The 17,256-nt window shown below is 44.0% G+C and overlaps 1 protein-coding gene across 1 annotated transcript in view; it reads right to left on the reverse strand.

The window, feature by feature from the left end:
* SCN5A (sodium voltage-gated channel alpha subunit 5) overlaps positions 1-17,256 on the reverse strand; it is a 175,155-nt gene that overhangs the window by 61,605 nt on the left and 96,294 nt on the right. Inside the window, exon 16 of the mRNA XM_066201302.1 lies at positions 12,083-12,550. Within this exon, the coding sequence (XP_066057399.1) occupies positions 12,083-12,550 (468 nt within the window). The remainder of the gene's footprint in view (positions 1-12,082; positions 12,551-17,256) is intronic.

Raw genomic sequence — 17,256 nt, forward strand, 5'->3', positions numbered from 1 at the left:
GCACACAGCGCCTGAAAACCAGCAGAGACCTGTCTGGGCAAAGGTGCCTTTGGTTTGTGTTGCTTAACTTTGGACTGTTCGCTTTTGTCCTGATTCCAGATGATTTGTTCTCCTGGTGGCAATGGCAGCAGGTTTATCTCCTGTAAAGCTTCCCACCGTGGGTGGTTTACATAATTTATTTTTAATTTTTGTCTCAAGTGCCACGTTGCCAAGGCAATACACATTATGTTAATATTTATCAATCCAGTTGCTTTCTTCATTTGTATAGTAAAAACATTGAATGGTACTAAAACTTTGTGCACGCAAAGGGAGAGTTGGGAGCCCAGAACTGACCTCAGCATAAACCAAAAGTTTGCTCACCTCTGCCCTGACACGGGCCCTAAAAAGAGGTGATCTGCCAACACCATACCAGCCATTAACACATGGAGGAGGGTGGACAGCGTTGTCCCCTCTCAGGCCAGCTGCAGCACCAGGAAAAACAGCTACAAGATTGGAAACAGCATAATCTGGGTGACATCTCAAGAGTGCTGGTGCACGGACCCACATACTTGTTTGCTGACACAAGCAAATGCAAAGGCTCCACACTGCGCTGTGTCTCTGAAAAGCACAGATCACCTAATTGTTCCAGGCTCAAACGGGGATTAGTGTAAATGCCACTCCTCTGGAAAGAGGACTTGCTGCTGGCAAAACAAGGCAAATACCTGTCATCAGCATGGATTCACTTTATTCCTTCCCCATGGAAATATCATTTTTTCCATTCTGTGCAAACAAATTTAGAAAGAGGATCCCAGGACTTGCCTTTTGGATGGTGATCAGTTCAAATGGGTTCTCCTGATGCTTCCCTCACTCCCCAGATCATGACCCTAACTTGTGACATTCGTTCCCTGATTCCCTGGCCATGGCCGTTGTGAGAAAGAAGATGTGCAAATCCTTTGATAACAGGAAGCTTCCTGTCCCAAGCAGGTGGGGGGGAAAGAAATGGGAATTGGCTCTGGCACCCCCCTCCCTTGCCATTGTCACTGCAGAGCCAGGGAGCAAAAATGATGAGGATGGATTAAGTTAATTATTTTACTATTTTATGAGAAGGAGAAGGGTTTTCCCTTTCTCTGGTGAGACAGTGCAAATGCAAACTGCCTTTTACTCAGTCACAACACAATGGGAAGCTTTGATGACATGAATATTCTCCACTCCCCACCATACTCATGCATCCAGCTGCCTCTTTGGAGACCACCTTTGAGACACTAATAGGAATCCAGGGGTGTCTGAGTTTTGCAGTCACATAACAGGAACGAGCTGGTCAGGACATTTCCAGGTACAGACTCAGCAGTGGAGGTTTGTCCTGGACCCCCAAACACATGCCTGCACACACTGGGCCATGCCAGTGGGATCCACTTTAACCATGGGATGTTGCCCATCAGAGGAGCAGCAGGATGCTGACAACAGAATAATCTCTGCTTTAGCCGTTCATTAATGAGTGATGGTATGACATTGAGTCTCCTCAAGAAATCCAGTTCCTTTAACAGATGACAACATATTTTAACCCGCAAAGTTTCCTATACCCAAATTTTGGATATCATAAGGGGAGTGTGCAGAGCTTTTCATGTATAGTAAACCCAGTTCAGCGGTGTGACAGGCATTGTTACAAGAGGGTTGTTTACTCTGTAAAGTGATTGTTGATGTTTGTGTTCCTCCTTGCAGACAACTATGGATTTCACAAAATTGCTGTGCCTGGTAGCAATTGGCACCCTTTCTCAGCAACAGTTTGCATCTAGTAACTGGCACCCTTCCTCTGCAAAGAAGCCAGCAAGTAAATGATGGTGAAAACTGAACTGTTTATATACTACCTCTACATAAGTGGAGAAGCAAGCAGATTGCAGAGCTGCTGAAACACGGTGAGCTTGCATTACTGCCTTAGTGGCACTTGTTCTGCGTGTAAAGTAAACAGGAGACTGCAGTCTGCAGAGCTGTCAGGCTGACAACTCCCAGATATGCTGAATTCAGTCTTTCTGAAAAGCCTTGAAAGATCTGAGCTGAAATGGGAGAGAAATAAATAACCACAAAGCAGAGAAACGAATCGTTGCTTCTTATTAGCAGAACAGACCATTTATGATCCTGGTTCTTCTCTTTCACAAATAAATGTAAATCCTTGTACAACCAACAAAATCAGTGGATTTATCTTTCTGCATGGAGAAAGATCACCAAATATCAGGAATATTCCCTTACTTCCTTAATATAGGAAGAGGGAGATTCGTATCATTTATTCTGCTAGGAATAAAAGAGGGCTGGAGTGCAGATGTCAATTTTAAATGTGCACATCTAAGATTCTCTCTAACCTGCTTTGAAGAATTGCTTCTGTAATGCAGAGTTGCCACTGCTCAGTTTAATGGGAAATCACAGGAAAACCTGGAGCAATACCACACCACAGCACTAGGATTATAGCTGAGACACAAAACAGACTTGTGCTACACTGTGTTCATTTACAAGAGCATTTTATGGGCAGACTACAACATTTGCAATACCAGTGTAAAGTGTGTCAAGTCCTACCTTAAGGCCGACACACACACATATACCATTTAAGATCTGCAAATTCCTCATAGAGGGGATAAAGCCAGGGAAGTCTAAACCTGATTATTTGAGACTTGTGATGCCCCCTCTCCATTCTATGCCACTTGGTCCATCATTCCACTTCAGCAGGAACAGCCAGACATCACAGCTTAGTACGCTGATTTTTTGTTCCATTTTGCAGCATTTATCCACCCGTCCCTGTCATTTCTCCTGTCATTCATCTATGCAAATGGCAGAAACAAAAGGATGCAAAGGGAGTAGTAAAACATCAGAATTAGAAGGTGCTGCTCACACTTGCTCTGTGAATCCATGCACATTTTTTTCACTTTCCTGATGATTCAGCCTTTATAGGAACCATGTTTGTAAAAATCCAAATCACTAACACATGCGTAAGAGCCATGTAGGCAAAACAGATGAAACACAACAGCCTCTGAGTTCAGAAAGGGCAGAGTTTGCTGCCCAGCCCCTGGGTAGATGATGCCCCCAACGTGGATGTCTGTAGGTCCCAGGTGATGTTCTGTGTGTGCTGTCACCTGCCAGAGTTAAGGGCATGGAAGTCTGAAGTGCCACATATGCAAGTTAAGCACAGGTCTTGTCCTCCTGTTTGACCTAAGAAACACATTTTTCCCTCAAAAGTCACAGGACATTTGTGAGAAAACTCCAGTACCTGCTCTAGAAAAATGATGCACCTGTGAGTACGTAGCTGGATAAAATTAACAGAATCTGACCATTAAAATTCAGGATGTCCAAGGCCAGGGCTGGCCAGAAACAAGAGCTGCTCAGCAGAGGATAACAGCAAAAACTCCCCTGGAACCAGCCTGGCCTGGTATTTTCTTCCATTTTGAATAGTCATGAACTAAAACTTTGCCAGACAAAACCCATCATAGCCACTGGTCTCTGCATGAGTGCTGGATGCTTTGCAAAATGCCATCCCTCAGAAGCAGCAGTTCAGCAGTGTTCCTTCTTGGATTAATTCAGAATCTTTTAAGCCTTTGAACTCTGGCTGCAGAGGAGCAAGGCATGTTTTTTCTAATGGCTTCTGCCTTCCTGGCCCTAGATCTTTTACCACACAGAGCAACACACTGCCCATAATAAAACAGAAATTCATTATTCCAAGGGTTGACTTAAAACTTGTCTGAGAGGGAGAACTTGGCAAAAAGATGGACTGCCAAAGTTAATTTATCCTGTTATCAATTCAATAGGCTTAAATAGGCAGTGAAAGCGTTTCATAAGTGTTCATTGTTCAGAGTTCAAGCTAATACCTTCTGCTAAATTGCATTCTGAAGTTTAATCACAATCTACTTTATGTTTCTTTTGGTAATTGGGATCTCTCCACAGTATAATGCAAAAAACTCAAACTAATGGGCTTCTCTGATGGAAGTTTAAGTTTTGGAAATTTGCCTTCAAATTTCAGTGCAGTCAGTGTGAGTGCCTGAAATAACCCAGAACCTTTCACCCAATTAAGATGTTAATATTTTGATCATTAAGAAAGTTTCATATTATTACAGGCAACAGCAACAAAATAATCATTATTTGAAGTGTTATTTTGGAGTATATAATTAATGGGAGCAGTTTTACCCCTTTCAACACACGCACGCACTGCCTCACGTGGCACGGGAGCTGCGGGGGGAACTGGCTGCTGCTCTTTTTTGTCCAAAACGCTAAATGTCGGCATTTTCTTTACCAAAGGGAGAAACAGTGAGAAATGCTCATTTCTGGTCAGCCTTTTGCTGCGGGGAGGGATATGGACACTGGGAAATGGCATCCAGCAGGCTGTGACTGACGCGCAGTCCGGGGTCCGGGCACTTGTCCAAACGCATGTTGTCAACTCTGCTACGCCTGATATCGGCTCCTTCAGTGCCAGCCTGGCTTTGCTCCCCCTCCTTTCCTTCTCTCCTCCATCGGCTCCCTGTGTTTCCTGCACCTTAGGCATTGTGCTGTGGACAAATGTATTTCCCTGCCACCGAGAATTGAGCGAGCACCCTAAAAAAGCCGGGTTTGTTTGTGGTGTGACTGGTCCAGTTACATCAGCAGAGATCTGACACGGGAGTTTCTGCCCCACTCTGCTGCCACGAAATAAACACGATTGTCTTTCTACAGGTAGAAGCTAAGATGAGGACACAGGTGCTTTAAATCTGCTGCTGGGATTTACAGTCCTGTTTCTTTTTTCTAATGCCCTTGCTGCTATTCTTCTGAAGACAATAAATCCAGAAATGTTCTCTTTTATTGCCAAAAATAATTAGCTAATAATTGAGTTCTACACAGTTTTCAAGAAACACAAAGCAAAACATACGGCTTAAAAAGTGATAAATCCAGGCAAACTATGCACAGAATAATAATGAAACCCCCCTGTTATCTTACTTTGTGATCAGAAAAATATTGGCCCAAATAAAGGTGACAAGAAGGATGCTGTATGATTTATTGTGTGCAGCATGCACGTACACACGTGGGCTCCCTCTCCTCCCAGTGAGAACTGGGGTGTCATCAACAGGATTCAATGGTATTTTATCCAGTTACACTCGGGGAGAATGTGTCCCACAGACTGGAACTGCAAACTGACAGAATATAAATACTGTTTGAAAAGGGCATTAGGGTTCCTGACAGCAAAGGATATTTCCTGCAGTAAAAGGCTGAAATTAATGTACCCTGTCAAATAAACACACGGCTTCACGGTACCCCTGATTTATAGGTATTAGAATTATTAGGAGCATAAGATATTGTCACAAACAATTTTATAACAAAATCTTTGTGCACTGGCATTTTTTATAGCAATTTTCAATAATTTCAGCTACACTTAGATCAACCTGGAATACTTCCATTGACTTCTACAGAATTCCTTCAGGTTTAGAAGTAGGTCTGTAATGAACAGGAACTGTGCAATAAAATTTCCACTGTATACAAAGGAAACAGATGTGGGTCTGCATGCAGATGGTGAACTTTCTGTTACCTGAGAAATCTCTTTTTTTTTTTTTTTTCTCCTGTCTTTGAAATGATGTATCATAGCTAAAATAAACTTACAGGCTCTCTGCAGAAATTAGCTGTAGTCCTTGACTCAGTGCTACGAGAAAGCAAAACCGTCATACTTTAATGGCCCTCTATGACCTAAAAATTTAGGATCTCTTACTGGTAGAAACTCGGAAAAAAAAAGCCGTCAGAAACACTTTCACCTTGTCAAATGAAATGAGTTAGTAATTCTGAAATATGTAAGGGGAAGAAGAGAATAAAAGCTCGGGGTTTTGATCCAGTTCAGGGCACTATAGAGACTGAACCAATGGAACAGACACTGAGGAGCAGCCAGCTCTACCTTTGATGTGTCCAGAGGCAGTTACTCATCTACAGCTGGGAACCTGTTTTCCCTGGGAAATGTGTTTGGTGAAATCCAGACAACTGCATACAAGGTGGGACAGCTATCAATTGAGAAAAAGAAGTATGATTGAGAGAGCACATTGGGCTCTGGAGCAAAGAATACCCATCCAGAGTGCAAAACCCAGGAAATGACCAGCCCTTGGGTCCTCTGTGCAGACCCAGACCCAAACATCCTGAAAATGCCAGTAGAGCTGCTGCAGTGCCCAGAGTGGTCTAGGAAAATCCCACTGAGAGGTGGAGCTGTGCAGGTGGGAAACTAGGAGAACCTGTGAGGCAGTGAAAAACACAGTCCTGAAGGCAATATTCCCTGCCAAGTCAGCGAAAGGCAAACCCCAGGAGACGCAGCAGCAGCTCTCAGCAGTTTAAGGATGCCTGAAGCCAGGGGTGAGCCTGAGGCAAGAGAATGGGTCAGGCCTCCTCGGGATGGCACAGACTGGCTGTGGGGGGAACTGGGAGCTGGGCAGGGGGCACAGAAAGGCAGAGCTCCCGGGGCATGTATGCCTGCAGCCGAGGCCGGGCCGGGGAGCGCCGGGTCCCGGCAGCAGGCAGCCAGCACTTTCTGTATGACCCAATTAGCCACTCCATTGGAACAAATCAATAATGGCATTTTCTGGAGAAAAGCAAGGCAAGTGCTGCTGGCTCGGCACGGCGCTGCAAGTGGAGGCACCAAGGTGTGATCTCTGAGGGAAACTGGCGTCCGTGACGGGTCCTGTCGCTGCAGAGGGGCTGAGTGTGAGAGGTGGCCACGAGCAACAGAGCCACCAGCCACTGCAGCATGGGTTTTCTCCTCAGTGGCATGCTGGGTGGCCATAAACAAGAGGTTTGAGTAAGGCAATACACGTAGTAACTCAGTTTAAGAAAGGGCACAAAGATGTAACAGCCCTGTTGGGCTGCCTCAAATGACAAGGAAAGGGTGGGTTCTTTAGGTGGTACTACTAAAATTTCTCGCCTGTAGAAACTCGTGGATGAACAAAAGGATCCAGAGAGTGAGCCCAAAAACCTGAGCTTCACTGGGACTGTGGCAATAGACACAGGACAGAGTTAACTGTAAGTGCAGGATGTCGGACTTTGGGGGCTGATTTAGGACACCCAGCATTACTCATCTGGAACCTCCTTTCCATCCATTTATCACAGGATTCCTCTGAACCAAAAAGTGATGTCACTGTGAAAAGGACACACACTGTTCTGGGCTACAGCTGTGGGCCACTTGAAAGGGAAGCAAACCTAAAGCAGAAATTTTTGAAGATAAAAGCTTTGCACTTAGATGCCTAATGTAAATGGTTCAAACCCCACTGATGTCTGAACCCTTCAATGTAGCTAAATTGGAGGTAAGTGGTTGTAGAATCCATTGCATTAGTTGGACTGGACTGTATGCACTTAATTGTCCCATCAGCTTGCTGTCCCCATAATCTATTTCTTAGCTCTTCAGGGGACTGAAAGGTGGTGCCACATATGAAAAGATGGTCAGAAAGCAATTACAGGACAAGCAATTACTATGGAGGCTCAAGACGGTAACTTCCACATTTTAATCATCTAGGAAGCCAAAATGAGGACCCAAAAGAACCTCAAGAAGATGCAACCAGTACTGTGGTTGCCGCTGAGCATTTGGGAGCAGTTTTCCTGCTGGGACAACCCATATTTTACATGTCAAAGGGAAAAAATTGAAAAAGAGTTATTCTTTTTCTCTTTATGAGGCTAAAATCATTAAATCTATAAGAAATCTTGTGGACTGAGAGGGAAAGACTTCCCCAGCACTACGAACAGACCAAGGGGAAGGGGTTAGGTAAAGACACAAACTAAAATGCTGCCGTGGCCAGCAGCAACACACATATCACATGGCAGTGACAAATTAATTTAGCTCAAGGCAGTTCTTTCTCAGTCTCACTCCTCGTTTCCTGTGCCTGTGCTGACTTTCATTGTTCTGCTTTTCTTTTGGATCCTTTCTCTGTGGGATGTGTGGGCTACAGGTACATGTCCCCTGGCTCTCTGAGCTGGCAGAGCATCTCACTTGCATCTCAGTAATCAAAGGAGAATTGGGAGCCATCAGGTGGGCTCACTCCTTCTAAACCCTCTCAATGACAGTGCCACAAATTGGTAGCTTTCAGGAAGACGGCTGCTGCCAGTGCAAGCTTTGATAATAGAAATGGCAGCTGAAATTTAAACTTAGACATTTCCATTACTCAGAGGAAAATGTGCAGTCACAGAAGGTTTTCTCATCATCTGAAATTTCAAGCTGCCGTGTGCAATGCTCTGGGGCCCATTTCTCATAGCCACAACAGCTTGTTTTACAGTAGTTTTGTGACTTTCTGGGAAGAGCCCGGCATTGGTACAGGAGCTGTAAGCTGAGATGATCCTCACTTTAAAACACCCCATTGGGATCAATAACTTTGTGGTTCTGCCCAAGACCATCATCCCTTTAGCCTCTCTCTTAGACTGGACAAGTCAGACTGATGGAAGCACAGGATATCTGGTTTGGGATGTTCAACTGACAGAGAATGTGTAAAGGGTGAGTAGGAATTTTGCAGGTTTACTAGCTGTGCACTGCAGAGGCATTCATCCACATTATCCCTTTTTATGCATCTCCTGTCACCTCCTCTTCCACGCTCTTGCACCAAAATCCACATGCAGGAGGAGGAAGATACGTTCTGGCAATGCTGCCAAAGGGCTGCTCAATTCCAGGTCAGCCAACAACTTTAAAGGGAAGCAGGGTACACTGTCTTCTCCTGAGAAGTAAATGCACATACACATTCCCTTTGTACATACTAAAATATTGAAATATGTAAAAATATGGATTGTAATTAGGGAAAAGTTGGAATAGATTTGAATGTTTAGCATACCCTTGGTATTTCTTGCTTGGTTTCTGTGTGATGCCCTCCGCAAAAATGATACTTCACCCTAATTGTGCCCTCTCAGTGCAATCATGTAAATTTTGCTCTTGTTCATGTTGTTCTTCCTTTGGGAGCTCTAATCTGGTTATCTTGGACATCCTGGAGAGGAGGAGGTAAGGACACCCACGGAGTTGGGGCTTGCAGGATTAAAGCTTCTGGCAGCGAGTGAGGAAGTTTATTCCCCACAGTCCCCCAGGGATGTCCTTGGTAAAAGGGTCAGGCCACTGTAATGCCCCACAACTCAATATCCAGGGAATTGGGATTTCATATCAACCTTCGGGTACAATAATTTCTTATGCAGTAACCCACATGTTGATCAAGAGAATTCTTCTCTGAGTCCACATATCGTACATCTTTGGAAGGGGCACCACTAAAAATGACAGATTTTGAATTTGTTGGCAACTGCTTTATCATGACTCTGCTCCTTTTGGAGATATTTACAACTGTGCACATTTATTAGGGTTTTGCAGAAAAGAAAATGCAAAGCTCATCACACAATTATAATTTCTGCTGTTAAGCTTCTTCCTATTTTTGTTTATTTATTATGCCAACGTATTTTGAGTTTTTGATTCGGAATGGCCTCGTACACACACATTTTCCCCTCTAGGAATTTGTTAAAATTGGTTCCTGGATATATGAACTCACTGCTTGTTTGGACCTTTCCAGCAGTAGACCCCTCAGACCTGCAGGTAAAAACTATAAACCATTGATCAGGGCTCTGCACAGGGGAACAGCAGTGACCTGCAGCAGCTGTTTGTCCAAGCTTGAAAAGCACTAGTGACAGAGCTAATTAATTCATTTCTCAACACCATAACTTCTGTTTAATGCACCAGCAGTGAACCACAGCATTTCACTGCAATCCAAATATCTCGTGGTAATGCAACAATGTTCCTCTAATGTTTGTTGAGAGTTTCATTAAAAGATACAGTGGGAAAGCATATCTTGGTTTGATTCTCCTACTGGGTTTTGTTTCCCCCTATTTTGTTTCACTCTGAATCTTCAATGTTTCTATTACATGCAATGATGTTTCAGTATTATTGAAACTATTAGGAGTTTTCTTAATATTTCCAAATCAATTTTTATTCATAATATTGTTTCAGTGAAATGCCTGGTTTTCTACACCAGCTCTTTCTCTCATGACTCCAATAGATCTTACCAAAGCTCTAATTACACATTTACAGCATAAAATGATGGTAACCTGTTCCTTCCACTAATTTACACACCAGCACAGTGTAGCTAAACAGAAATCTGTATTTCTACACTTTAAAGCACATTAAGACATAAAAATCCCAAGACCTCCATGCCTTATGCTGAGATTTATCTTGAAATTGCAAAAGTTACTATTTATCTCCAGAGAGGAATGATACAGTAGTGCAACACACACCGCTGAGCATGCACAGGTACATACTTCCAGACCCCATGGACATTCAAGTGCAAAGTTTCAACAAGTTTTTGCTTTCAAGGAAAAGGAAAAAAATCTGAGAGTGTTTGAGATCGTTACCATCTGTCAGACATGGTAGAAAGGTGTGGGGATTTTTAAAGACCAAAAAGAAAAAAATCACCAAACCCAGAATTCCATAATTAAACATATTTATACACTATTATCCACATATACAGTAGGCAATATTAACAGATCACCTGATGCTGAGGAACAGTCCTGGTTTAAGTTGGGATAGAGTTACTTTTCTTCCCAACAGCTGATATAGGGCCGTGTTTAGGATTGAAAATGAGAATAATTGCTCAGTATATGAACTGGGGGGAAAGCTGGCCAGGGGCCACTGCTTGGGACCTGCCTGGGCATCAATTAACAAGTGGTGAGCAAATGCCTTGAGCATCACTTGTTTTGCATATTCTAGTTTCACTCTTATTATTATATCTTTCTTTCTTTTCCTATTAAACTCTCTTTATCTCAGTTCATGAAGTTTACTTCTTTTTTTCCAATTCTCTTCTTCATCTACTGCATTGCTATTTCACTTTTTGAATGTTCACTGCTTGTTGGTTCAAATACAGCCGGGGAATAGAGAAGGACTTCAAAGAGAAAAAATAGGTATTATTCATACTACCCACACTGATCCACAGGTCATTTCAAGAAAATAGTCCCTAAACAGACACAAAATACCCCATCCTAAGTGTTTACAAAAAAAATGCAGACTTGTCTTTTTGTTACCTAGGTTTCTATTTGGACAGTGCAGCTTGGTGATTAAGTTTTCTGACCTCCTGCTGTTCCCCTCCCCAGTGAAATGATCCTTGTGAAAGACTTTTTGGTGAAGCACTGACACTGAAGAGATTTTCACAAGGGAGCAGCAGAAATTAACTTTTAGCAGCTGATTAGTGCCCGACTCCTGACACAGAGTCCCTCCTTAGAGCTTTTTTACAACAGTCCTTCCTTCTCTAACAACTATTTTGCTTTCAAACTTTCTTCCCCTCAACCATGAGACTGAGGATCCCTCCTGACAGCTGGATCTGAAGCAGGAGCTTTGATGCAGTGCCTGCTGAACTCCATGGGTTTCAGCCAGTGTCAGTAGGTGCTGGATCAAGGCTGGAGGGTCTGGAAAACATTAACTAGATATGGTGTGTGGAGCCAAGAGATAAAGTAGAAAGTAGAAAAGGGAGAGGGGGAGAAGGAGAGAGAAAAAAACCATCCCCCTGAAGATGTTTTTTCTTCATTTCATACAACACTTCAAACTGCACAGGATTTTTCAGCCTTTACTACTGAGTGCTCTGGAAAAAAAAAATGAAAATCTGCCATGTCACACCAAAGAGCAGGCGAATAACTGTTTCTCTTGTCAGAATACAAATGACAACACATCTTCTCTCTTTCTCTGGTGCCTTGTCATATGATCCTCTGTCTTATTGTATTTTTAAGAGAACTGCCTGGCCCTCAAATCTTGTTGCACAAAGTGAACCAAGACAGTGCCCATTTTGAGAAAAATCCTCCACTAACCTAAGATTTGTTCTGTAGCATTCCCATGATTCAGCTGAAAGGGAAAAGAACCAGTCTGCTGTGTGAGAAAAGATTTAATTGCTCTGGTTAGAAGAATTAATCTAGACATGCGCAAAGAACACAAAGAAAGGAAATTTCTCTTGTTGGAAACTGAATTTTGCTCTTGGATATGCATCTGTAGCTTCTTCTGAAGTTAGCAGCATATCAAAGGCAGGATTAAGCCATAGGACATTTGCACCACTAGCCATGGATCCAGACCAAGGGTGGGAACAAAGGGCATCTTAACAAGCCGAAATTAACGAACGTTTCAGTTGCCTACCTGCTCCATTTCTGTAAAGGTGCTCTGCTCCTCATCCTCCTCCTCAATATCCGACTCTCCCACAGCAATAGGAACACAAATGGACAGGTTAGGATTGGTCATAAAATCATCATCCGTAATTGCTGGGTGTTTCTCCCCGTTTTTATTCCCTCCATCCTCTGCGTGGTTCTCCTTGTGGTTCTCCATGTCTTTGCCGAGCTCGGTGGTGGCGTGGCTGTTCACGCAGTTGTTGAGGGCTCCAGGGTTCTGGGCAGCGAGTTTCATCATGGCCTTCTTCTCAGCTGTGGTCTTGGGGTGCCTGAGGACGTTGCAGCAGAAGTTCCAGGCGGCTTTTTTGGCGTACTGGAGGCCCCTGTGGATGCGGGCGAACGCCAGCTGCAGGTTGTTCATCTCCCCGTCCTCGTCCGGGGCCGAGAGGTTGTCGGCGCTGAAGGAGCTCAGCAGCAAGGCAAGGAACAGGTTGAGCACCTGAAACGAGTGGAGTTAAAAGGAAATTGGTGAGCTTTGGATGCGGAGGGAGAGTGTTTGGTCCTGGACACAGGAGGGGCTGAGTTTCGTCTCATCTGTGGCACCGTAACACCATCATGGAAATCCCTCTAACTGCAGGTGGTTTCAGCAGGAAAAGGAGTCTGCAGGCATTTTCAAACACATTGACCTCAGGTGCAGAAGTTTAGAATGGACAATAACACACTCTGACATTGTCTTCCCCCCTCCCCACTGCCAACACCCCAAAATACGGAAAATAAAACATAAAGCTCAGAAACAGAATACAAAAAAAACCCCAAAAAGCACTAGGAAGACCTGGTCTTTCAGTGCTCAGACAGGGTCTATAGGAAAGATGGGGACAAACTTTTTAGTAGGACTGTTGTAACAGGACAAAGTGAAACGGCTTTAAACTGAAAGAGGGGAGTCTTGGACTAGATTTGGGGAAGAAATTTTCGAAGGTGAGGATGGTGAGGTGCAGGTTCCCATCACTGGAAACATTCAAAGTCAGGTTGGATGGGGCTCTGGACAATCTGATCTAGCTAAAAATGTCCCTGCTCACTGAAGGGTTTGGACTAGGTACCCTTAAAAGGTCCCTTCCAACCCAAATTCTTCTATGATTCTATGACAATAATGTACATAGGCAAGTCACTTCAACCAAACTGTACATTTGGAAACATTTCTAAACATTTGTATGCATTTTCACAGACAGTCTTGTTTTAAATATCCTCTGGGCAGTGAGGGAAATCTACTGTGACTGTGAATAAACACCTCAGAGGTCATATAGCTTCAAAAATTTCTCACTCCAGGCTAAAACAAGCCATCACAACCAGATTACTGTGGCCAAATCTGCACAGGACTCACTCCCCAAGCAGACTTGTTCCTGAAAATGCTGTTACTAGTCAGGAAAAAGAATTATTTCAAGATTTTCACAGGTCTGTGAAAAGATCCAAACTGAACCTGAGATTGTGAGTTACCTTCCTCTTGTTCTTGCCACTTCAGAACTCTCTACTTTTCCTGGCAGTGCGTGGCAAGAGTAGACATAACTAGGCATTAACTGATGTATTTGATGGTTTTAACTTCTTTTTACACCCCTGCCCCAAATAAATATAATTATATCCAACAAATAAAACTAGCTTCTTCTCAAAGGCCACCCCCAGCAATGTATCTCACAGGTTGGTCACCAGTTGCTGTATACTGAACATTACATCTGCTCATGGTCTGAGAAGAAATAAATTACAAATCTTGTGCTGGATTTATCAGGGCAAAAAAGTTCACACCAGAGGTGGACGCTTGGGATGACAGGAACAGGGCAAAGGTGACTCAAACCAATATCAGCTAAAATATATTTACCCCAAAACAAACCAATCCCAAATTGTCTGGTATCAACTCAACTGCTGCCTTTACCAGGTGAGTGGGTGCCAGCTCTGGGTACAGCCAAGGAGAGGTCAGTATTGCAGCACTCCTGCCATTTACAGCAATAAAATGGACTTTGTACAGGCATTTTCTCTGTGATCTCTTAATGCTACCAGAAATACCTGTAAGCCCCCTGACTTCTCTCTTTCTGATAGTACTTTAATTTGATAACACCTGCTAGACCAACATAAACAGCATGAAAAGTACTTCTATTGAACTGGGCCTTACCAAAGAGCCACAATCTTTTGCTGTCATCCCCTTACCCTGTCCTCTCTTATTTCAAACATTCAGAATATGTGGGATAGAATTCTGAAAACCTGGTCCTAATCACTCTGATGACACTGTGTTTGAAGTGCCCTGTCAGTGCTGTTTTGTAAAGCACCCTTTGCAATCACTGTGATTAAAAACAAAAGCAGTTGGTAGCACAGCAGATGCCCCCGTCCATTATGAACCACTGAATAAACCATCACTGCCCTGAGCACTGCCCTGCTCTAAAGTAAAGTGAGATTAAAGCTGATTGTTTCTTAGCTGGTCCAGCACACTGAGAGCTTGTGTGGGTCTCCTCATTGCTGTGGTGGCCTGCTGAGAATCAATTTTTCCTTTCACACCCCACTCTCAGTATTGCAAGTGATGCTGTCTGAAACCAGAGCAGTGGATATGCAGCCAAGCAGGTGGGAGCCCATCAGGGAAGGAGGCTCTGACAGATCCCCTTTAGCCATTTTCAACCCAGTCTGACAGCAGGGTGAGGTCTCAGAGATAACCACACTGCTACAAGTGTCCTGAAAACAAGCATCTGGGTATGTAAGAGGAGGCAGCTGGAGGAAGGGAGGGGATAAAGGAATCCAGAATAAAAATCTCCTGGATTCTGTAGGTACAATTCAATTACCTTAACAGAGGTGTCTGCTGACGTTGGAGGGTATTTGAGATATCTGCACCAGACCTACAGGAGGTCTGTGTCCTCCTAAAGCTCCAGCCAGGGCATACCAGTGTGCTGCAGGAGGAGACAGACTGGCCAAATTTAGGGAACTGAATTGCTCATCAAGGATTGCAGCTGCCTCCAGCCTCAGACACCAAACCCTGAGGGTCTAATGGGGCATCTAAGCCTCGTTGCAATCAGAAATTCATCTTGTGGACAACAGAGACTGACCAAGCACAGGTGACCATGCCAGGGCTACCTGCATCTGCCAGTAGCGCCAACTGATCTTTCCATGCCCAAGTCATCCTCAGGCTATTGCCCAGAGGGACACACTGTTATGGAAGATCTGTGTCCAGCTGGAGGCCAGGATGGACACCTTGCAGTACCCCCAGTGGCCCTCAGGGAAAACTGAGTCAAGCCCTAGACCTCTGCAGAGTAGTGGTAGCTCAGACATGAATATCTCCATGTATGCACAGGAATTTCGTTATCTGAAGATGAATTTCATCCTGTACTTCATTAACTCTGCTGTTCACAAAAGGTTTGAAACTCCTTGTTTCACTTTTCTGTATTCATTTCAGACACCAAGCTACATACATGCATTAGATATGTTTGTCTAGATACTCCTGCAGGTACATGTAATAGGTGGTAGCATCCTTAGTGTTGTTATTTACCATGGATTATTAAAGCAATCTTCTTTGCTTCCCAGAAATGCAGCTGACACTTTGCACAAAGAGCTATTTGCACTTCATGCTTTTAGCCAAAAATAAATCTCAAATATCATTCCCTGCTTCCTTTATGAGCAGGTAACCTCAGAGTTGCATTGCTGGGCATTCAAACAGAATGAACTGCTGAATAAGCACTTTATGTTTACTTATTCCCACATTTCACTGTACACCACATTTTCCAGAAAAATATATGCCTAACCCATGACACACCACATCTCCTGTAAAAGGCTACTAATAATACCCAGTCCTCCTGGCTGCTAACACAGTGCTTACAGTTTGAGTAAAAGCAAACTAAAGGTTACCTTAGTTTTCAAAAGCAATGGCAGATTTGTGTGTCTGCATGGATTTTCTTAAAAAGAAATCTGCTTTCAAGTGACACTGAGCAGACAGACTGAGAAAGCAGGTCGCATTTTGGTCTTTGAGGCTGCGAATCAAATGACAGATGCACTCAAAGGACCCCAAATTCTTTTAGTATAATTGTGTTAAGCTTTTAGCCTAATGACAATCCAGCATGTTTTTGTCGACCTCCTCGCTTTTAATGCTTTTTCCAAAGCTCGTGACTCTGGTTGTGCCAGTATAAGGTGCAAAGGATCAGATTAATCCAGCCTTACGATAGGTGCCTCCCTGAGGTGCTTAAGCTGGAGTTTTCCCAGGATGCCTGTAGAAAATGGAAACAGTCTGGCATCCCAGGGGATGTTGAGGAGCTGAGCAGCACCCACCAAAGACTAAGCAAGCTTGGATTTTGTGTCTCAGAGCTGGATTAAAGGTAGATACAGGTCAAATAAGCCACACAGAATCACAGGGTATCTCAAGCTGTAAGGACCCATAGAATCATCAAGTCCAGCTCACTGCAGGACTATCTAAAATGATATCATATGACTAACTATACTGTCCATCGTCACACCCAGCGGGTACCCAGGCAGCCCATCTTGGTGACAATCACACTCCAGGACACTGGTGACCAGCCTTCACAACCAGACAGCCTTCCCCAGGGTAGAGGGGAGCTCAGGGTGTTTCAGCCCCACCCTGAGCAGCAGCACACAGGTAACAAGCCAGGCACTGTGCACAGCGCTGCACCAATTCTGTGCTAGCAGCAAGAGAAAAGCACAGAGGCCCGGAGCTGTGAGGCTGATTCCAAGCTCCCCATCCATGGGGAGGAAACTGGAAACATCCATGGAGAGGCTGCTGGAAGCACCAATCCTCCCCAAAAAGCTCTAGGCAGGGACTGCTGGTGGAGGCTGGGAGACACAAATGCTTCTGTGGTAGGCTGCTGCCTGAATATCTCAGCTCCATCATCTCCTTTTGGTCAACACAGGGCAAAATCAGACAATTTCAATTCAGATGGCACCTTCTCATCAAATCCTGTTTGAAGATATATCTGCAAGCTGAAGTAAGAATACTTTTGTAACAAAAGCATGAGACTACTTCCCTTCCCTTCCATCTTTTTATTTACCTTGATTTGGCCAAAGTGGAGCAATATAAAGCTTTATGTATTGAACATTCCATCTGTCATTCAGACAGTGTGCAGGTCTCCTGGGCTCCTGTGAATTTGCTTAGCCCTGCATTCACTGCCCTGGACCCTCAGTGGTATCACCCAGAAGGAGGGGAGGGGATTTGATACCTTGCTTCTCTAT

The sequence above is a fragment of the Chamaea fasciata genome, unplaced genomic scaffold (assembly GCF_029207755.1).
Source record: "Chamaea fasciata isolate MVZ Bird 193981 ecotype frontalis unplaced genomic scaffold, bChaFas1.0.hap1 SCAF_1, whole genome shotgun sequence".
Classification (NCBI taxonomy): domain Eukaryota; kingdom Metazoa; phylum Chordata; class Aves; order Passeriformes; family Sylviidae; genus Chamaea; species Chamaea fasciata.